At 36.2% G+C, this 22,995-nt stretch overlaps 1 protein-coding gene across 7 annotated transcripts in view; it reads left to right on the top strand.

Annotated features, from left to right (window-relative positions):
* ROBO2 (roundabout guidance receptor 2) overlaps positions 1–22,995 on the top strand; it is a 601,587-nt gene that overhangs the window by 563,016 nt on the left and 15,576 nt on the right. For 4 of the 7 annotated variants that reach the window (XM_047794525.1, XM_047794521.1, XM_047794504.1 and 1 more), the window contains 3 exons: positions 6,887–7,147; positions 11,932–12,137; positions 21,179–21,361. In XM_047794525.1, coding sequence (XP_047650481.1) covers positions 6,887–7,147; positions 11,932–12,137; positions 21,179–21,361 — 650 coding nt within the window. The remainder of the gene's footprint in view (positions 1–6,886; positions 7,148–11,931; positions 12,138–21,178; positions 21,362–22,995) is intronic. The other 3 variants (XM_047794528.1, XM_047794527.1, XM_047794512.1) reach the window with 1 other exon arrangement.

Genomic DNA, 22,995 nt, shown 5'->3' with positions numbered 1-22,995 from the left:
GCAAGACTTTGTTTTCCTGTTAGTTTAAGTTCTAATTGATTTTAAAGTAGAAAGATACTGATACTCTTTTTTTAATCCAAAAAAAAGTGAGTCAAAAGAAACATAGTCTCTTTTTCTACATTAATAATTCTGAGTGCTAAGTCTTCCTCATAGTTCCTAGATTACCCACTGCATTTGACTGAAACTGAAAAATACAGAATAAAAGAAATTTTTCTTTTTCTAAGTTTTCCTTTATTGACAAGTATGTAGATAGTAAAACATCTCAGTTTATTTAAATAATTGTTTTATTTCCTACCTTGTTTTACATAAAGATCACATGTACATGCTTATAATTTTTTCTCCATCTCCTTTTCTTTTTACATAACTGCTGTCTTGGAGGTCTCCAGATTGATTTTTCTAACTAGAACTTTCTCTACCACATTTGCTTCCTCCAAAAGACTCTATTTGCCTTTGCTTTTGGTTATATATATATATATATACAAACACACACATATTTATAGACACATATATGTGTATATACATACACACACATATATACTCACTCTATGCATTATATACACAGATAAATAGCTAGACATGCATATATGTACACATATGCATACCTCCATATTTTTTCTCTATATCTTTCCCTTGAAAGGGCTTCGTTTGCTCCTGTGAGATTATAGTTCCCATATATATGCATATCATTTTTTTTTAATTTCACATTTAAAATAGGAATTAAAAAGCACATCCTCTTTCTCTTTTTTTAAAAATAAAAATTTGCACATGATCTTATGTAATACATGTCGCTATTATAAATGTGTTAGTGTCACATCGTTCCTGAATGGAGAACAGAGATATATATTTCACAGGAAAATATTATTACAGGGCTGAGAAGTCTGCATTTTAAATGCTATAGTTACAAAATAGGAAAATAGAACTTGTAATCTGGGGAGAGAAAATAGTGCTGTTAAACACAAAAAAGTCTTGAACTCAGATAACATAAAAATTATAGGTAATTTGGAATCTTTCTTTTTTCTTTTCCAAGTCTGCTTAAAATATATGAACTATAATAACACCTATTATTCATTAAATTAAAGTAAGTTATTTCAAGTAAATGCTAAACATTCCAAATAAGTGCTAAATGCTCACTTGATTTTGTGGTACAAATCTTTACGTTTTCTGCAAAACATTGTTGATATAAAATATAATTTCCACCTGCCTTATAATTGTAATTTTTAATATTCATCTGGAATACATGATATTAGAGGTTCTTTTTAAAACATGTTTAAAAATCCATTTAATATTTTAGGCAGGTGAAGAATTATATGTTTTAACTGTATATATCCAGTCTGTGGCATATACTTTAGTTCTTATTCACCTTTGAGTCTTTTGCCTCAAGTACTTAGTTTTCCCTGAAAAAAATTTAGCACTCTTAACAAAAATTGTAGTTAAATCTTAGCATATTAGTAAACTGGCACCAAAGTTTAATTTCCTTATTCTGTGGATTTAGAGTTTTTATAAAGATTAACCCTTGAAAGTTATTTTAATTGTTTTTAATGAAAACATCTATTTAAAGTCAATATGGCAAGAGTCATTCTGACTCTTGATTACTAATTTTGGCAATGACATTGTCTATTTCTTGATATGTGATTTATATTTTTGTATCATCTAATGTGAAAACCTTATAATACTGAAATGTTGCTAAATTCGGTTTCAGCTGCTCCCTGCTCAAAAGCCAATAATTTAAGAGGCAAGTGTCAAAAGAAAGGAAAGATGCTTTAATCAGAAAAGCCAGTAATCCAGGGAGATGGTGGACTCACGTCCCAAGAACAACTCTGAAGTTTCTGCTCAGCCATTCAGTTTTTAAAGGAGATAAAGGGGGGAAAATCTCAGTGAATCATGGAGGCAGGAGGTTGGGTTCTTCATCATTCTCCATTGTGTGCAGGCCGGTTGACTTCTTCAGATGTTATCTTACCTATGTGATCTGCCTGCAGGATTGGGAATAGAGGGCTAGTCATTCTTTAACTTCTTAATTCTTCATTCTTATTTATTTTAATCTAGGAAAAGAATGAACAGGTTAGTCGAGGCATGATATACTTTCAGGAGAACATAAGTCAGAAGATAGTTTCAATAGCCTGGTGATCCCATTCCTATAATGAGGTTCTTTTAAGTTTAGAGGGGAACAGAAATGAGCAAACAAAAAAGGGGCAAAAGAGCAGTTTTGAAAGGAAAAGCTCTTTGAATATTTTTCATATTTATCCTCAGGTATTCATGATATTTGAATATTTTACAGAAGAGCTCTATTATCAAATTATTATATGCCTTGATTTGAAACTTAGGCAAGTTTAAAGGTTTCTTGAAATACAAACAAAAAAAACTTTAGAAATCATCTCTTTGTTTTTAAAAATTTCTCTTCCCAACAAGCAAAGATTCAGCAATTGTACTTTGTATGGTGTTATGTAGATTTTGTTTTTGTTGGTTTTGACATAGCAGAGAACTTATTCAGCACACATTCTTTTTTCAAGTACAAAAGAAGTGTTAAGCCTAGTGCCAGGAAGGATAGCAAAAGGGATGAAATAAATAGATACACAAGTAATAAGGAGGATCTGATCCCTGAATCAGGAAACCCACAGGGGAGGGAGGTAGAGACCAGGAACCACACACACACACACACACACACACACACACACCCCATTTTGTATGGCAAGCCCTAACTAAGCAATGTGTACAAAATAATAACTTGTATACAGAAAGGGATGAGCATGTATGCTAGATAAAGCTGGGGCAAGCCCATAGCAGTTGAATTTTGAGAAGACTCTTGGGTCATTTAGTCACAAATAATATCTAGGGTTGGGTGGCAGTTGGGTGCCAGACTCTGAGCTGGAAGCAGAAAGGACGAAATAAAGTGAAATAGTCCCTAACATAGTTTCCACATCAGAATAGAATGCTAACCAGTGACCTCAGTGAAATGTTACTACTGTCACCATTTGCTTTGCAGATGGAGAATAATTTTCCTAGCTAAAGGCAAAAGAAATAGAAATAAAAGATGAGGAAAAAAAAAAAGGAATTGCCCCATTAGTTTTCCTTTAGTATTTCCCACTCCTTTGAAACTATCTAATTCTAGTTAAGGTTACTTACTTTTCCTTTAGTTTTCATTATTCCCTAAGCTTACTCCTCTATTGTAATACTCATCACATTACATTTTATTTGTTTGTCTATCTTTCTGCAGTTGGTTCCTGCCGTATGAGGTTTATAGGGTAGGAGATAATCTGAGAAGGTGTCTTGAGGTCAATTGTGAGGTCTTGTATGTTTTACAAGGATTCTAATCTTTGGGTATAGATGATGGATTGAAAGACATGATGTTAGGGCCACATGTGTGGGATATTGCAGCAGAATGACCAATATGATAAAAATGATAAGGGAATAAAATAAGGGCAAACAGCAGCAGGAGGAAAAGAGAGGGATAGATTTTGGAAATATATGTAACACAAAATAATCACAATCTTGAAAAGATTGTCCTTTGCTTTTTATTACAATGTTTAATATTGTTTCTAAGAGCTTAGATACCATCAATTTTCTTTCTAAGTCTTTCTTGAGCCATTTTGCCCCCACAATACTAAATATCAAAAGTTATCAAATCATTGTTCAAATAGAAAAGTATTTGTTAATTCAATACTATAACTACAATGGTAAATGTTCTCTCTCTTAATATGCTTCTCTCAGCTCAGGCAAAAATGTATCAAAATGTGTTTGTTCTTAGCTGTACATATATAATGTATTTTAATAGAATCATATGATGCCAAGGAGAATCCGGTAATAATTCAATAGAAAACTGAAGCTTTGTTTTGCTATTGCAATTAGAAATTGGCAGGCTTTTGTGGGTGTTGAACTTTATTGTATTTTTATTAGTAATTTGCTGTTTGTATCTGGCCTTTCACAAGTTAGTTCACATGCAACATTGATTTGTTGTCATCCTGCTCATTATTCACCAGACAGGACAGATAATATGATGCCTCACACTTCACTGACAGCATGTCAAAGAACAAAAGCTTCTCTTGGAACAGTTGGCCAAAAGACCTTTGGTTTGGCATTAGAATCATTTTCATAGTCTTTTTATGTTACTACAAGAAAAAGTTGAATTTCCATCACTCAAATAAGATATGCATCTGTAAATGTGAAGGAAACTCTAAAAACAAGCTGTACTTTTCAGAACATTCGTAAAACCATCTGTTGATTTCTTGCCATTCAGAAAATGTACAAAACCTGGAGTTCTCATTGTGGTTCAGTGGAAACAAATCTGAGGAGTATCCCTGAAGATGCAGGTTTCACCCCTGGCCTCACTCAGTGGGTTAACCATCAGCATTGCTGTGAGCTGTTGTGTTGGTCACAGATGTGGCTTGGATCTGGCATTGCTGTGGCTGTGGTGTAGGCTGGCAGCTGCAGATCCAATTCGGCCCCTAGCCTGGGAACTTCCATATGTTGCAGGTGCAGTCATAAAAAGCAAATAAATAGGTAAATAAATAAATAAGAAAATGCATGGAACCTAAGTATCTGTGGTTCTGGAGTGAATTAAGATATGAATACCTCAGCGTTTATGAACAGTTCTGTCTATATGATTTGCATGGTGTCCCAAATTTCTTTCATCTATTCTCTCATGTTCTCCTAGACTTGCTTTTGTCACCCCCACACATGGGTAGCCTCTGCCACCATCACTATCTCCCCCCAAAGTGGTATCTTTTTTAAATTGATGAAACTACATTGAGGCATTGTTATCACCCAACATTCATGGTTGACATTAGGATTCACTCTTGGAGTTGTACAGTCCATCTACAGATGTACACTGAATAGTAGGACAAATGTATAATGATGTGCCCACCATTGTAGTATCATCCAGCATAGTTTCACTGCCCTAAAATTCTCTGTGCTCAGCCTGTTCATCCTTCCCTCCCCTTAACCTCTGGCAAACACTGGTTGTTTTTACTATCTTCATAGTTTTGCTTTTTCCAAAATGTCATATAGTTGGAATCATACAGTGTAGAGACTTTTCAGATTGTCTTCTTTCACTTGGTAATATGCATTTGATTTTCCTTCATGTCTTATCATGGCTCAGTAACACATTTCTTTTTAGCACTGAATAATATTCCATTATCTGGATGTGCCACAAGTTATTTATTCATTCACCTACTGAAAGATATCTTTGTTGCTTTCAAGCTTTAGCAATTATGAATAAGCTGCTATAAACATCCATGTGTAGGTTTTTTGACAAATCCATTTTTAAACGGGATAAGTGGAAAGACTCTCAAGTAAATATTCAAGAATCATCTGGATATTTACAAGTTAGTGTTTTGTAAGGGACATCAGGATTAAAGACATACATTTGTAATACTGTTTTCAGTTTCTTTGTGAAAATCTTCTATATGCTGGATTCTGTACTAGGTGCTAGAAATGCAGAGTTGAGAATTGCAGAGTTCTTGATTTGAGGATCTCACAGAATAGTAGGGAAAGGGGGACATGAAACAAATAATCCCAATGTAAAATGCGGAGTGCCCAATATACGTATTATGGGCTTGTAATCAATTCCATGTGATGGGGGCAGAGAGAGCTCACAAAACTGAGGACATGGACTGAACCTTGAAGGAGGAGCAGAAGCTCAAAGTCAGATGATTTGAGAATAGTCATATACTGATCCAGAGTTTAGAAAAGAATAGAGAGGAGGCTGGTGTTGGGGAAATAATGGGAAATTAAGCTAGAAAAATAGGCTGATGAGATGAGGAAGTGTCTTTTAAGTCCCTGCTAAGGAGTTTGAACTTTTTTCTTAAATTAGCAGTATGACTGAATAATTTAAACATAGGTGTGATGGGAAAGAAGATTTTAGAAATATAATCCCATTGCCTGGATGGAGGATAGAATAGAAGGGATGAAGATGACATCACAAGAGACTAGGGAAGCTAATGGGCTGGCTTACATCAGAAGCAAACTCATCTGTGATGGGGGGGTAGAGGTGAAGTGTAGAATAAAGATTTGGGAGATATTTAAGAGGCTGAATTTATGGGACAATTTCATCTAAGGATATAGCTTATCTTATCCTTAAGTCTCTTTTTAAAAGTCCTTTGGGATCTATCTGATTTATGAAAATAATAGTGTTACAGAGAAGGTGTAAATTAAAATGCTACTGATTTTGTGTTGCAATTAAAACATTTTGGATTGATTTTCTATAGTCCCTCACTAGAGTCCCTAAAACATGCTGTTTTTAAAAGTTGTTATTTTTCTTTTTAATATATATTTTATAGGGTAGGTTTTAAATTTCTGTTTTATAGATTGCAGATGTAGAGGGATAAAAGAATCATCTGTTTCTAATAAAAAAATAAGAAAGTTAAGACAGTTGCAATGCTATTGAATACATTTTGTAGCACAAAATCTTGATGACTGATGTGTCATATGGCATAAAGTTTGGCATGGATCTAGAATAAGAGTAAATAAAAATAAACAAACACCTCAGATGAATATTGGCATGTTCTGTTGGTACACAAGGATGAATAAGAGAAGAAATTAGTGAAGTCTACAAGCACTAAATTCATTCACTGTCTTTAAGTAGCAATTTGGTTTTTCCACATGAGTAAATTTGTTGTGAAGTTACCGCCTTTGTAACTATGGGATAACAATTAGCTAAAAAGATCTTTTAAGAATACATTGAGATTTTGAGATAACAGATGCACTGATGATTAGAAATCAAGATAACAGCCAGGTGATTTACTATGACAGCACCAACAACTAGAAATCAGGAGGAAATAAACTGGGAGGACATTTTTGATACTCTTGTGGTTGCCATCCATTGCCAGTGCAATTGTGTGTGTATGCATGTGTGTAAATGTAATGTGCTTTTTTTTTTCTCATTTAATTTCAGCTATGACAGTGACAGCTGGTGCCCACCATTACCAGTGCAAACTTACTTACACCAGGGTATGGAAGATGAACTGGAAGAAGATGATGATCGTGTGCCAACCCCTCCTGTCCGAGGCGTGGCTTCTTCTCCTGCTATTTCCTTTGGACAGCAGTCCACTGCAACTCTTACTCCCTCCCCACGGGAAGAGATGCAGCCCATGCTTCAGACTCACCTGGATGAGTTGACAAGGGCCTATCAGTTTGATATAGCAAAGCAAACATGGTAAATGCTCTCATTAGGTCAAGGGCCCCAGGCTTTCCATACATGGATGGAGGAAATGTTCTTTCAAACTAAATTCACGGGAGGGTCTTACTGAACTCTACAGCTGGGGTTAGAAATGCTTTTGTTCAACTCCTTAATCATCCAAATAAGGAAACTGACTGATGAAATGTTATATAATTTGACCAAAGTCATACAACTAATTAGAATGAACTGGAGCAAGAATTCAGATCTGCTGAATTTCAGGCTCAAGTGCTTTTGGCTACACCAGAATCTTTTCTCATTTACAGTTTAGCTTCAATTAGCTTATCCTTGAACTCACTTCCAACACCATAATGAAAGGCTCTTTTTAGATTCTTCAAAGTGCTTGTGATTAATTCTGTGTGTGGTTGTGAATATGTAAATGGAAGTTTCTGCAAATCACATATGGTCAGTGTCAGTTATTAAAGACCTACATTGGGCTGAATTAAAGGAGACAGAAAAAGACAACACTATTAGTACAGTAAATACATCCCAAAAAATCCCCTGGAATAAATTACAAATCCAAAATTCTTTTTTTTTCTAATCAATGGTAAACTTTCATAACGAATAGCTGTCAGTCTGCTTAAGTAGCCTGTGAAAATATGACCAGAATATAAGTGGAACCAAACACTGTTCTTCCAAACAGTGACATATAGTTTTGAATCTTAAGAATAAAATCTCAGTAACATACCACTGATGATCATCTGTTGATTTACGCATGTGCTTGAAGGTAGAGGAAATTTTTTGACATAGCATTAGTTTCTTTTTTGATAGTTATAGCTATTGGGATAAGCTGATAATAAGTCTTATTCTCAGTGTTAATGAGCTATTTATTTTAAAAATATATCTAGGGAGTTCCCGTCATAGTGCAGTGGTTAACAAATCTGACTAGGAACCATGAGTTTGCGGGTTTGATCCCTGGCCTCGCTCAGTGGGTTAAGGATCCGACGTTGCTGTGAGCTGTGGTGTAGGTCACAGACATGGCTTGGATCAGGCGTTGCGGTGGCTGTGGCGTAGGCTGGAGGCTACAGCTCCGATTAGACCCCTAGCCTGGGAACCTCCATATGCTGTGGGTGCGGCCCTAAAAAGACAAAAAGACAATAAATAAATAAATAAATAAAATAAAAACACATCTAAATATACAAAGAGATACTAAAACCAGGAGTATCTCTTATACAAACATAGGTTCTTTTCTTAGAACTGGAGGTTCTTGAACATTTTTCTCAATCATCAGATGTTTTGGCAAAGGTCAAAGACAGTGTTAAACAGTATTATTTTGCATCAGTCTACTTTATAAACTACTATTGAAGGTGAAGCCAACTGCTCTAAGAGCTGGAGAATTTCCTTCAAGTTAATGAGATGAAGCCCTTCAGTTTAGTCATTTAAAAGCACAGATTCTAGCTCAGTAGTTCTCAGATGAAATCTTCTGGATAATCTGATATACACATCCACCTCAAGGCATTCTGGTTGCTTGGGCTGGCATTTGACCAGGGTCAGCCAGCATTGGACCATTGCCGTTGCCACTCCTTACTAGCTATATGACAATGGGCAGCTTGCTTAACATTGCTGTGCTTTAATTCCCCCATTTATAAAATGATGATAGCAGTAAATGACTCATATACAAAGGGAGAGTCCCCCCAAGACCACCCTCAGGTTCAAAATTTGCTAGAAGTATCCGTATAACTGACTGAAATATATTATACTTGAAGTTGTAGTTTATTGTAATGAAAATATATAGATTAAAATCAGTCAAGAGAAGAAATACATGGAGAAAGGCTAGGAAATTCCAAAGACAGATCTTCCAGTCACCCTCGTCCAGTGGAGTTGTGGAAAGCATAATTTCCCAGCAACAAAGCGTGACGACATGCATGAAGGATTGTCAACCAGGGATGCTCACATGAGCCTTAAGATCCAGAGTCTTTACTGGAGGTCTGTTACATAGACATGGTTGACTATCTGCATGGCTGACCTGGGTCTCTGGACCCTCCAGGTGAGCTGATATCATGTGACTCCAAGCCCCCACCATAACTCATATTGTTAGACTTTATGGGGGAGCCAGTGGCCTTTGGCCTAACAAAACATTTTATCAGACAGGACATTCTAGAGCTTACCTCTTAGAAGTGCAGGACAGGAATTCCTGCTGTGGCATAGAGAATCTGACTACAGCGGCCTGAGTCACTCTAGAGGTGTAGGTTCGATCCTTGGCAGCATGCAGCAGGTTAAAGGATCTGGCCTTGCCACAGCTGCAGTGTAGGTCACAGCTGCAGCTGGGATTCAACCTCTGGCCTAGGAACTTCCATATGCCATGGATGCAACGATTTTTTTTTTTTTAATGTCTAGGACAAGGGCCTAACTTCTCTTTGAGCAAAGTCAAAATCCTTATTTCACATCATAGTTTTTTGAAAAATTAAATGAGTTTGCACTTGTACAACACTTAAGAGAGTAACTAGATAAATTAGAGCTGTTATTATTCAGAGGACTTGAGTTTTCACCTAAGTTGTTCATTGCTGTCTTGCCACTCTTAGGAAAATGCCCCACTTAGTGAGTGTTCCACAGACACTTGCTAAATGAGTAAACAAACTACTTCAGCTCCACCTGTCCAGGTACCCACAGAGCAAACCCTGCTTCTCTCTGACAATGCTTCTATTCAGTCAACAATCCTCCAGAATTGGGTCCCGATGTGGGAGGTAGGCCTGCGTCTCTGTATGCTCACACAGGACCTTGCGTCCTGGAAGGAAAGTGCCTCTCTGTCTGGGCTATGTATCAACATCACAGGAGGAGCATTTAAAAATATTAATCCCAGGCTTCACCCGCAGAGATTCTATTCATACTGACCCATGAAGTGTATAGGGCCTGTCACTAACATTTTTTTTTGTCTTTTGTCTTTTTGTTGTTGTTGTTGTTGTTGTTGTTGCTATTTCTTGGGCCACTCCCGCGGCATATGGAGGTTCCCAGGCTAGGGGTCGAATCGGAGCTGTAGCCACCGGCCTACGCCAGAGCCACAGCAACGCGGGATCCGAGCCGCGTCTGCAACCTACACCACAGCTCACGGCAAGGCCGGATCGTTAACCCACTGAGCAAGGGCAGGGACCGAACCCGCAACCTCATGGTTCCCAGTCGGATTCGTTAACCACTGCGCCACGACGGGAACTCCTATCACTAACATTTATAAATATAAGGTACTCTTTTTCCCATTCATCTCCTAATTCTGCTGAATTCAAGAAGTATAATTTCACCCCTTAATGTGTCTTTATTCCATAAAGCGATGTCAACAGTGATATAGACCCAGATTGTGGGTCAGTTCAGTCCTTCCCAGGACCAAAGTGCAAATTATTAAAGGATGAATCGTGTATATAAATATCACCTTATATCCTCTTGCTCATGACTTGGCTCCATCCATCCCCAATTTCAAAAACAGAATTTGAGGCTACACTCAGAGCAAGATGTTGCTATCAACACTCAAGAGTTTCTGGGATAGTAGTTAGGAAGCTTCCTTACCTTTCAATGAATGAGCTGTGATGAATGCCAGATAATAACTTGGGACCTCAAATGTCTGATCTGTTAAATTAAAGATGTGGGCCATGTGGGGCTGATATTGAGGTAGCTTCCAGAACTAATACCTTAGTCTCTTTAACATTGAAAGATCCAGAATCTTGTGAACCTTGCAGTTGGTTAAACATCAAGTGTCCAGCTCTGTGTTTTGCTAACCATGTGATTTGGAACTTAAGTCACTTAAATTTAAATTTAATAAATTGTTCAAGAGAGGTGATAATACAGGTTCTGCCTACTTCACGAGTTGGGTTTAGAGTTATTTATTCTATCGCCACAGGTTTATTTGGCCCACGTCATGTTCTGAACGTGGAGTGCTGAGATGAATCTTCTCTGACTCTGAGGTGGACAAGACAGATGCAGAAATAATTAGTTAGAACACAGAGCAGTCGTTCCTCCTCTGAACTGGGTTAAAGTGAAAGCAGCACTTAGTGGTTAATGAACCTGACCAGTACCCATGAGGACTCGGGTTCAATCCCTGGCCTCGTTCAGTGGGTTAAGGATCCTGCGTTGCCATGGCTGTGGAGTAGGCTGCCAGCTACAGCTCCATTTTGACCCCTAGACTGGGAAGCTCCATATGCCATGGGTGTGGCCCTAAAAAAGACAAAAAGACAAAAAAAAATTTAAAAACAGCCACCCAGCCTGATTCCGGGAGATGGGACCTGGGGTGGATCATGCACGAGGCAGGCCTCATAGGGCAGGAATGTGCTCGTGGTTGGGGGAGGGGTGTATTGGTATGAGGTTTTCATGGGACAGCTCTTCTTTGTAAGAGCCAGCATGTCATGCGGGTTACACAGGCTGACTAGAACTTCGACAAGAAACTGGGAATATAATTACATTCTTTTGGGACCAAAAAAAAAAAAGAAGAAGAAGTCAGCCTTAAATAGATATTCATGATGAGTATTCCTATTCTCCTTTGGGTGATTTATTTGTACAAAGATGCTGGGTCTGTATTTTTTTTTTTTTCTCTGTGTATCATCCATAAATACCCATTGAAGAATGTAATAGTCTCTATCGTTGTTATTGTTTTGGCAAGTCATGTGTACATAGCTCATTGTCTCTGCTGAAATGTAAGAAGGCACAGTAAGCTCCAAAATTAGTTAAGGGAACGCAAGAAGACAAAATTAGTTACCGTAGCATGCTGTTTAATTCTTACTACAATTTTGTGGCATGCTAACCAATTCTTTTTTTGTTTTTTCCCTGCCTTCCTATTCTAGGCATGTTCAAAGCAATAATCAACCTCCACAGCCCCCAGTTCCACCATTAGGTTACATGTCCGGAGCCTTGATTTCCGATTTGGAAACAGACGTTCCAGATGACGATGCTGACGATGAAGAGGAAGCTTTAGAAATCCCCAGACCCCTGCGAGCACTAGAGCAGACGCCTGGATCCAGTATGGACAATCTAGACAGCTCTGTGACAGGTAACAGAACTGATTTAATAGAAATCACTGACCCATTTGTAGCATTAAAATGCATCAAAAATCAAATACTTCCTTATGTAAGATTTATTCCACTCCATCTATTTCTGTAACATTTTTAATATGTTAATATTAAACACAAAACTCAAAAAGGATTTGGAAATACTTTTGCTTTGCTGCAAAAATGATAAGAAAATTCATGAATTTTAAAAAGCTTTAAAGACATGAAAGAAAACTCAATTATATCCAGGGCTTTCATGAAAAGTTCACTCTACTGGGGAACCAAGTCTATTACATAAAAAAACTTGACTTTTAGAAATGATATATTTTGTATATGGGGAGCAACATACAAAGTGAATGCAATCTTTAAACGCTTCTTGATATTTTACTCTGTAAAAGCATTCTCCGATGAAAATAAGCAAATCTTCAGAATAAGCCTCTCTGAGGTTGCAGAAGGTATTATTTTTAGAGTGGAGAAAATGTATAGCGAGAAAAGCCACACGGTTATACATTTCATGTTGTTGGATCCAATAATTGCTCCTCTTTCAAGAAATGTATTTTTTCTTGTTTACTCCTTTGATTTCCTCTGGTCTCCTTCACTAAGTGATAGATCATTCTCCAAGGATGATCCCAGGGCTGCAACCCATTTGCTAGGATTTAAATTTATCAAGTTGTATTGAAAAAAAAACTTAAATCCTAATGTGTACACAATGACTCCAGAGAAAAGTCCAAATTCAGTCTTTCTATTCAAGTGGGTATCCCTTCTTTCACACACAAAAATGCCTCTTACATGACTATAAAGACATAGTGCAAATTTAAAGGTTGTCTATGCATGCCCTTGGGTCTTCTCTGTAAATCACCCATTTCTGTATTTACCTTCATGATATCCTTCATTCTAGGAGGCATTTTAACACAGTGCCATTTAGTTCACTTTTACGCCAGCAGCTTCTTAATTTGCACAGATGTTGCGCTGTATATTAGAATTCAGAAACAGTGATGGAAACTGCTTTATGACAGTGATGGAGAAGCATGAGTACCTGTATGTTTCCTCTGCATGACCTCCTGAATTACACAATGTAATGCATGAGCCTACACTTTTGAGGTTTTCTTTTTACCTGGGGGCTATCTGCTGGCAGAGCTAATTAAGATTTAAGAACTGCAGCTATACTACTGTGATATTAAATCCGGGTCCAACTGAAGGTGGCAGAGCAAAAGTTTAAATCTTTGAGTGCAGAGAGCTAACTTATTAGTGCACTATTATGTTAAGCCCCTTTGCCTGAATTTCTGGCATAATCTCCTTCAGGGTAAAATTCTGCATATTTTTGCATATCTCACTAAGGATACTGAATTCTTTTACATTAGGAATGCAGTAAAGAATAGCAATGATAAAAGTCAGCCATAGCCTATGTAGTTCTTTTTATTAAATATTATAATGTCAAAGATGATAAATGTATTTATAAATCAGAAGAATGCCTTTTGAACTTTTACATGCTCACCTGTTAATTGTTGGCTGTCTAATGTGACTGCAGTTGAAAATAATCTGAATTTCTCCTTGTAGCTAGTCTAATGTTCATTCCAAATGAAGCTTTTATTGCTAAGAAAACAATCTGTTTTCCTATTTGAATTCACTGCTTAATTACTGCCATATATCAAAACCTCAAGGTGTTTAGGTATGTCTTCCACAATGAATTTATCCGATGAATAATACCTCTCTTTAGTAAAAGAATTTGCACTCTACATAAAGGTAGCCAAGTAGGAAACAAATTCATTTCTTTCTTCTATCTTTTGTCTTTACAATAACTTTGTAAAGAAGGTATGATCAAAGATTTACTTTGCTTTCTATGGTGTACGTGCAGTTTAAGTAAAGTTAAAAATAAAAGTAAATATATATTTTTTTCAAAAAGGATGTACATATTGGGAGTATGAACGTGTATGTGTGTGTGTCTGAAAGTATAGATAAGATTTGTGACTATATGTAAAGTGGTGTGTGGGAGTGTTATATAAGTTTAAATAGGGTTGTGAGTGAGAGCATGTACGCGTGTCTATGTGTGCAAAGGAATGGCTGTGAGATGAATGTATGCTCAGACCAAATGTTATAGAAATCAACATGCTAATGAATATTGCTCTAACGTGTTTATGTTTTCTTCAGACACTCAAGGCTAGTTTAATGGTGCTAAATGTGGTAGGCAATAAAACAGGGACTATTTCCATTGGCTTTTTATGTTTTTAAGATGGTAAGTGCCCACAGAGAGGATTCTGATTTTACCATAAATTACTTTGAGTTCTAAATTTGCATGTAGTGTGAGTAAATCAGTCATTACTTTCATCTGAATTCTCTATTTTCACTTTCATGAAACCAACGACTATTTTTTCATTAAATGGAACCAACAGTTTTGTTCCATTCCCTGAAACTCTTAAAGCCAACCAGAATGGAAATTCAGTGATAACACAGAGATGGACTAATAAGCCTGGATATAAAATTATTTAGGATTTTACCTTGGAAATATGTTCATTTCCAGCAGCTGCCACCTTAAAGAAAACTGGTGGTTAACAAGGTACAGAGCCCATTTGTGTAAAGAAATAGGTGTATTATTTTTAAATATCTTCATAAAAACTATGCAATATATGAGAGATTTAAAACATTTTGAAATAATGGTTCATGAATAGGAAAGGCGAACAAGAAAGGAAAATATCAGTAATTCTGTAGTTCATAATCTTAGTGTCTTAGTCTGGTTGGACTGTTAAAACAAAATACCAGAGACTAGCTGCCTTAAAGAACAAATATTTATTTCTCATAGTTGTGGAAGCTCAGAAATTCAAGATCAGGGTGTGGGCAGATTGGGTTCCTAGCGAAAGCCCTCTTCTCGCTGTGTCCTCACAAGGCAGAGAGGGAGAGCAAGCTTGCTGGTCTCTTTTGAGAAGGTCCCTAATCCTCCTATAATGTCCCCACCCTCATGACCTCATAATGTCATCTAAACCTCAAAGGACCATAACATTAGGGTTTAGGGCTTCAACATATGAATTTTAGGAGAACATCAATATTCAGTCCATAAAACTCAGGAATGGAAAATGTATTTGAAAATCTTTTATTTCCACAACGAAAGTCTCTTCCAACCACTTGGCTAGGAATTTAGATTGAATAATGAGAATATTAGTAATAAAATAATAACAACATCAGCAACTTGCACATGTATAGCCCTTAGTATGTGCAAGGTACTCTTCTGAACAGTTGCCTGTTTTTCTGTATATGGAGCTTAGTAAGCTGAGAATGTTTCCTACATTTTTTAAGGATTGTAAGACAATAAGAAACAAACAAAAAATAGGAAACAGAGACAGCAAACCCTAAAATATTTAGTATCTGACACTTTATAGAAAAAGTTTGCTGATTCCTGTTCTAAGGTTTTGACATATATTGACTCATTTAATTGTCACAACCCTAGTTTTATTTTCATTTTATAATTAAGGAAGTTGAGTCACAGAAGGGTTTAAAGCCTTTTTTAAGATCAGCAGATAAGTGGCAGACGGTAAAGATAAATTATCATGATCCTTGCTCTGGAAATGCTCAACTTTTTTCAAACATATTTAAGAGGAAAATGGTTTCCTGATCTGTTCCTCTCTCTCCCTTATACACATATGAATATTATGTATTTATTCAAATGCAACATATTACTTTATCTCTGGAAACATTACTTTTTACCCTATCTGCTAAATCAGTATCAAAAAAGGTTAATTTTTAGATGTAATTTTTATTATTTGTTGTTCTCATATTTAGTTCTATACTGTTATAGTGGCTCATGCTAACAAAATTCAACTCTATCAGCATTTTTTATGGGAAATCATTTTTATAATTTTTCTTTTAATTTATACTTACAATTTTAACCTCTTTGGTTGTAATAACGTACAAAAATGTTTTGATTACAGCACATCTCAGTCCGTCTTTGTCTAGAAAGTAAGCATACAGGATTGTTTCCGTCTTCAGGAATATTTGGTACTATTTCTTTCTAAATGCCAACCTGCCATTTTTGGGTAGCAGGATGGGAGAAGCCTTTCATACCTCTTTCTTTGACTTTCATGGTGGGAATCAGGGGTGAGTGTTTCCTGTATTGAATGACTCCACCACAGGAAAAAAGAAATAGAAGGCCATAAGAGAGAGGGCATGAGAAAAATGTTTTGAACATGGAGCCAAAATTCTAACTGCCTCAGTGATCACAAAATGTTAAGACTGAGAGTGAGCGCTGTGAAGTGAAACGAATAAAAGTTTCCTTGACTGCTGGTCCCACATAAAGACCCTGGTTGAAAGGAAATTGGGGCTCTGTATTTTCTGTATTTTATGTTTTTGGAGGTTTTTGCTGGAAGTCCCAAAGCAGATCATTTTGAAAACAGTAAAACCCGGCAGCCTCCCACCTTCTGCGACCACACATCTTTTAGAGAACTGGCCACTTAAAAGCATGGCCTGATGCCTTGTTTTGGTTGCAAAAAGGAAAATATTTTTGTAATAGGGAAATTTCAAAGGTAATGCTAAGGAATCATTTCATAATTTTCTTAGATTATCTCCACAGCTTTGATGTTTTGAAAAAGAAATTAAATACACATTTCAAAATTTAACAGATAAAAGAAGAATAAGATATTGAGTTTTTATCTGATTAGAACAAGTTAGCAGGTGACATAAGTCTCACAGAAAAGATATTTTAATTTCACATTTTGCTTCCCATGTGTATTACTTGTTCCTTTCTGTCTGAGGGATGTAGGTGAATTATTGTATGTTCAGTATGTTTGAGTGAAAGAATTTCTAAAGATTATACATGTTTTTCTACATTTAGCAGAGGTCATATTTGGATTGATATGTCCAAAGACACTTAGGGCTTAAGAGTTAGTTAAGAGGTAGTTAAACAGATTGCATTTAATAGGAAGAATCCCTGGATCAAATATTGGCTGAAAAAAATGGGGGACAGCCAGTTTTTGTATCTAATAAAAATGGTAATGCAACAATTAGCAGGGTCATATTATAAAGCGTACACTTTACTCTAGCTTAATGGATCTAAGGATCAGCATCTAACAGCAAGGAAGGATTTAGCGTAAAACGACATGTAAATGAATTGATGACTGATCATAAATTAATTTTAGTGCTGAAGATGTAATGGAGACACAGCAAGATGCCACTTTATCATGTTATTTTACTGCTCAGTAACATTTGAGCAACAACTTAATGTCCTATCTGCAGTTCTTCTTAAACAGCTTGAATAAATTTTTTTTTGACCTTTCAGCAATTTTTAAACCTGAGAAATTTGGAAAGATGAAAAATGCAAACATGAATAAATTGGACTAATGTGACATAAATTCATGTTTCATTAAATGTTTAAATATGTATTGATTATGTTTGGGGCCATAACATGTCACATTGGTATGGATTCCTTATAATTCATGAAGACTCTCTCCCTGAGCTGTTTTACCTAGTGTTCATTTCAGTTTTCATGTTCGTATTTATACTTATGAAAGAAAACTAATTATGACAGAAATGGCTTACTTTCTAATTGATGAACTAATGTTTTTCTTATAATTATTGTCTCCATTTTTTGGTAATAGTTTACATAAATCTTCAGGTCACTCTTGGTGTTTAAATCTAAAGAAAGAGAAAGAATGGTAGCCACAGAGAGGTGAAGTCAGTAAATTGTGACAATTTTACAACACAAAGGAAATTTATGTTATATATTTTTTTATTCATGGTGTATTGCCAGTGGTCTCTGAAAATATTTTCCACAAATATACCCATTCTGTTTATCATCTATACTCCACATGTCAAATAGAGAGGATAGGCTGTCAAAGATAAAGACAGAAGGACCTTTTTTCCTTCTGTTTAGTTTCCTTCTTACCCTCCATTTTGAAGGCAAACTCAACTGTATTAAGCTGAGGGCCCTAGTCCCTCTTTAGTTTGGGGTAACTAGCTTTCCTCTTGTCCATCATGAGCAAATCTCTATGGCAGACTTGGCTTCAACTCTGAAGACACTGATCAGCCTCTTTGCTCTTTCAGAGAGGAGTGAAAACAGAACATCTTTCTTTATGGACCCACCCCCACTTGAAGGCATGTCCTCCAAGCTACCTTCTCTTCCCAGGGAAGGGAAAAAAGCATGAAGGGAAACTTCATGAAAAACTGGAATTTCTGAGAGCATCATAAGGAGCATTCATGATTGAGATAAAGTCAATGCAAAGACTCAAAGGCAGGAAAACAGTTGATTGGCTTAGGGATTGGCAAATTTCTACGTGGAAATCCTTACATTGAAGACTAGTTACATCACTGCTTTCCCCATTGTCCAAGTGATCAACAAGAGTTGACTTATGTTATATTCCTTATTTAATACATTTTCTAGGAGATCTTATGGCTAACTAGAATAAGGCATTGCTAGGAAATTGCACATGGAATAGAATAACATATAGAACTTATACTGAATAATGAAAATATTGAAGACATTTAATTCATTATGCCAAGTGTTTATTGAGTTTTTACTGGCAGTGTCCCTGTACATGAGATATTAAAATGAATAATAAATAATTCCTAATCTCCAGAGTTCTGCTTTCTGGAAGAGGAAACATATATATGCAACAAACTCTAGTCTGGAGAGATCTGATAGGCTATTGTATGCAAAAACACAGGAGGTAGAGAGATTGATTCTCCCTAAAACAGGGATGAAAATGAAGTGGAATCAGGGTGATAAAAGACATGATATTGATTTGGACTTTAAGTTTGGGTAATAGAGTTAACAGAGTAACAGTCCACTGATATGTCACAGGAATGAGAGGTCATACCACGTGGGTGAGGCACGGGGACTGCATAGGCTTTTAGAAGGAATGGGACTGGAAAGGTAGGCTGGGCTGGGTATCGAAGGATCCCAAAAACCCCCGTAGGTGTTTAGATGTGGTATTGGAAAACTAGGAAAGGCTTTGATTGGCAAAACAGAATTATGTTTATCATGAAACATTTATCATGCTTCAGAAAAAAATAATTCAGTGACAATGAGGAAGATAGATAAGACTAGAAGGAAATCAGGAGGAGCTTAGGAATGAAGCTGGAGCTGTAGAAAAGGAGATGCTTGTTAGGAGAGTGAGTTTCAGACAGCCAGCAGAGATTTACTTGCAGATGTTCAGCATTTAGAAATACAGAAAATAGGACATAGGCAGGCCGAGACTGAGCTTTCCTGTGTTCCAAAAGTATCCTCAGTTCTAGGGTTTCATATTCTTTTGTGATCACTGACTGAATCACTCTGATTTTTTTCTTAACTGCTGTAGCATTATATTACAAAGCCGATTGCATCATTTCTCCTTTCATTTCAGGCTGTTGGTCCTTGACTTGTGATTATTAACTCAGAAACGGTTCTCTCAGAGGAGGCTCAGTTGCTGGTGTTATCTTGGCTTCCTTGCAGTGGCCTGTGTCAAGGGAATTTGTTTGGAAAGTAAAAAGTGAATCTCTGTGCTTTTGGCAAATAGAATCAAAACTCTATCTTTCTCTGCTACACTTAACACCCATTTAACTTCTCTGATCCCTCTAACCCCTCTGGTTTCTGTTTTCTCTGTCTTGAAAGTGCATGAACCCATGTTATTGTATCCTGGGACCTCAGCTAAAAGTACAAACACTTTATCATGGCAACACCCTTAACTGTACTGCTATCTCTTAAATATTGGAGAAAAGGCGGGGGTGGGGGGATTTATGGCACTTGACTTGAACCTCTTTTATGCGAATGTGTGTTTGGTTTATTTAAAAATATTAAATTAGTGTCATATTTTGTACCTCTCTTTTAAAATTTAAGATAAGCTGCACTTGGTGTTTTATTGTGTCATGCATTAATGATACATCAACCTAAAAAATATTGTGATGTGAATTGTATTAAGTAATAGATTAAGGTTTCAGTGTGCTTCGGTCAAAGTATAAAATTGTAAATAACTTGCCAAAAATTAAGAACGAGCATTATTTCTCAGTATCATTGTATTTTGCAGCACTTTACACAAAGCCGTGATTGTCTTCCTCTATTACCTTTTTTGCATTTTGCAGAAAACACATATTAATGCCAGTGATGTTCTTTGTAATAGTTAAATTTCTAAAATAAAGATTAGTATTAAAGAAAAAACTAGAGTTAAAGTAATTTAATAGCGAAGAAATCATACTGAGCTTCGAAATAAATAGAACTTTCCTTTCTTTTTTTTTCTTTTTTCTTTTTGTCTTTTGTCTTTTTAGGGCTGTACCCGTGGCATATGGAGGTTCCCAGGCTAGGGGTCCAATTGGAGCTGTAGCCGCCGGCCTACGCCACAGCCACAGCAATGCCAGATCCCAGCCACACCACAGCTCATGGCAATGTCAGATCCTTAACCCACTGAGCAAAGCCAGGGATCAACCCACAACCTCATGGCTCCTGGTTGGATTCATTTCCACTGCGCCATAATGGGAACTCCACCTTTTTTGGGAACTTTTCAAAGATACATATTTTGTTGCATTCTAGGTCTATTTGCGCTAGTATTATTTATACTTTTTTATGATTGGTGTATGTTACTTCCTGAGTAATTAAGTTTTTATTTTAAAATATTGAAATAATTCTAGTCCTTCTGCAGCATGCAAGTGTAGATTTCATGCAAATTATCCACTAGAGTCTTATTAAATTTAACATATATTCACCCTATTTCTTCAGCTGAGTCCTTGATAAGGTGATTTTAAATACACTATCAGTTATTTAAATAAAAGTATTTTCTTTGAGTTGTAGGCCTTAAAATATGCATAACAGTTCTCTTTTGAAAAATAATCATGTAATAATTTAAGACATTGTAAGAATGGAATTGTACGGAACATGTGTGGCAAACAGATCTGGGTTTCATTCTTCTGCACTAGAAATGTTTAAAACATGGATGATACTTGCACATAGCCAAAGAAGTCTTGATGAAACCAGATTTACCTTAAGGAGGAGCGAGGAGAGGCAGCAGCCTACTTGCTCATGAGTGCAGTGTGTACAGCAGATGAGCTCTCCAATATATACAACTCACTAGATGACTACATTTGTTTTTAGGTTCAATGGTAAATGGATGGGGCTCTGCATCTGATGAGGATCGTAACTTTTCTAGTCATAGATCTAGTGTAGGTAGCTCCTCAGATGGCTCCATCTTTGCCAGCGGCAGTTTTGCACAAGCACTGGTGGCAGCAGCAGATAAAGCTGGTTTTAGGCTGGATGGAACCAGCCTTACAAGAACAGGTTGGTAGACTCTGAGTCAACACTCTTTGCATGAAAGAATCTTGTCCTTTGGACACTGAGCTGTGTATGTCCTGTTCTTTCTCCTCCATGAGTCTGAACTGGAGGACTTCCTTTAATATGCATGAACACAGTTTGGATGCTCAGTTACCAGAACTCTCTTCTGATGCTCCCTCTGTAGAGCCAGTAACAGGCGCCTCCTCATCACCTTCTATCCTTTATTCCTCTTTCCCTTCACAGCTCCACTGATTAATTGGAATATGCTTCCTTCTTTTATTACAGCAAAGCTGCAACTAAGATTGCCATTAAATTTTCAATAACTCACACTTTGCAAAATTCTCACCCAATCAATAATGTACCCAGTGATTAAAATTATTCAGCTTTTATCTCCATTACTTTCCTTTGCTCCATTTCTTTCTGCAAATGCATTTTCTGGGAAGGCTTTCACTGCATGGGATGAATGGGTCTGAGGCTGTCAGTCTAACAATTCAAATGGCTGATGGTCTTACTAGTTGTTTGGCTGTTAAGATTTTAATCCAATAATTTATTATTTGTTTTAAAGGATGCTAATTAAAAATACACCCACTGCATTTGCAAGTTGAATAAAATGATGACTACTTATGCATTGCTCTTTAGCACAGTCTAATTTTGGTTTCAGAGAATTATAAATAATATATATGACCAATTTTATAATTTTTATGTTTCTAATCATTCACTCAAAAATAAATGTGGGATTCACTCTATTCATAGATCAGTAATTTTGTGATCATTTGTTTTTACTGAAATAAAATAACTTTGGCATGATGCTCACTTGCACTTGCAGTGAGAAAGTGCAAGGAAACTAATAAATTAGAAGTACATGTGTACTTCTTAAATGCACATAGAAGAAAGCTCTGATAAATGAATTAAACTGAGTTACCTCACAAAAAAAACTAATGAAACTCCAAGTGCATTTTTAAAATCATAATGGTATTCAAATAATAAAAATGATTTTGACCCTTCATTAAATTCTCAGGTTATAAAAATGTGTCTTGGAAGTTTTCTTTGAATTATAGCGTTATTACTACATTGTACGATTTCTTTTGAGTATGCATTATATATCTTCAAACAAAGTAAAAAATGACTTTCCAAGCATTGCAGAGGTTTATTTTTCATATAGCATCTGAACTAAAATATGTTGTAATATAACGGTTATTTGAATTTTCTTGCTTTATAAGGCATAAGTCAGATACTTTATGTTGCCTGAGTGCTTTTTGTGGCATAGCTATAAGCAGAGCAGTGAGAAAGTGCAAGGAAACTAATAAATTAGAAGGCATAAGTACATTTCTTGCATGTATGCTAATAGCTAATAAAGCATTAAGCAATATAATGTCACATTGACTTAAAATGTAACTACATACAGTAATTTGTATGAAATGAAAACATGCATAAGAGAATAAATACATACACATAAACCAACCCTCTCACACCATAATAAACATGTTATTAAAATCATAAGATGTTGAAAATTATTAGCTAACTTTTAGCCAGAATAAATTTCCCTGCTTAAGTACTCTAAACTCTAAGAAAAGGACATAGCACATTTCATTTTTCAGTGTGAATTTGGAGTCTGCTCAGATACAGTACTATTCATTAGA

The sequence above is a fragment of the Phacochoerus africanus genome, chromosome 1, assembly GCF_016906955.1.
Source record: "Phacochoerus africanus isolate WHEZ1 chromosome 1, ROS_Pafr_v1, whole genome shotgun sequence".
NCBI lineage: Eukaryota > Metazoa > Chordata > Mammalia > Artiodactyla > Suidae > Phacochoerus > Phacochoerus africanus.
Note: the sequence above shows the minus strand (reverse complement) of the source record. Positions and strands in the feature narration are given on the sequence as shown.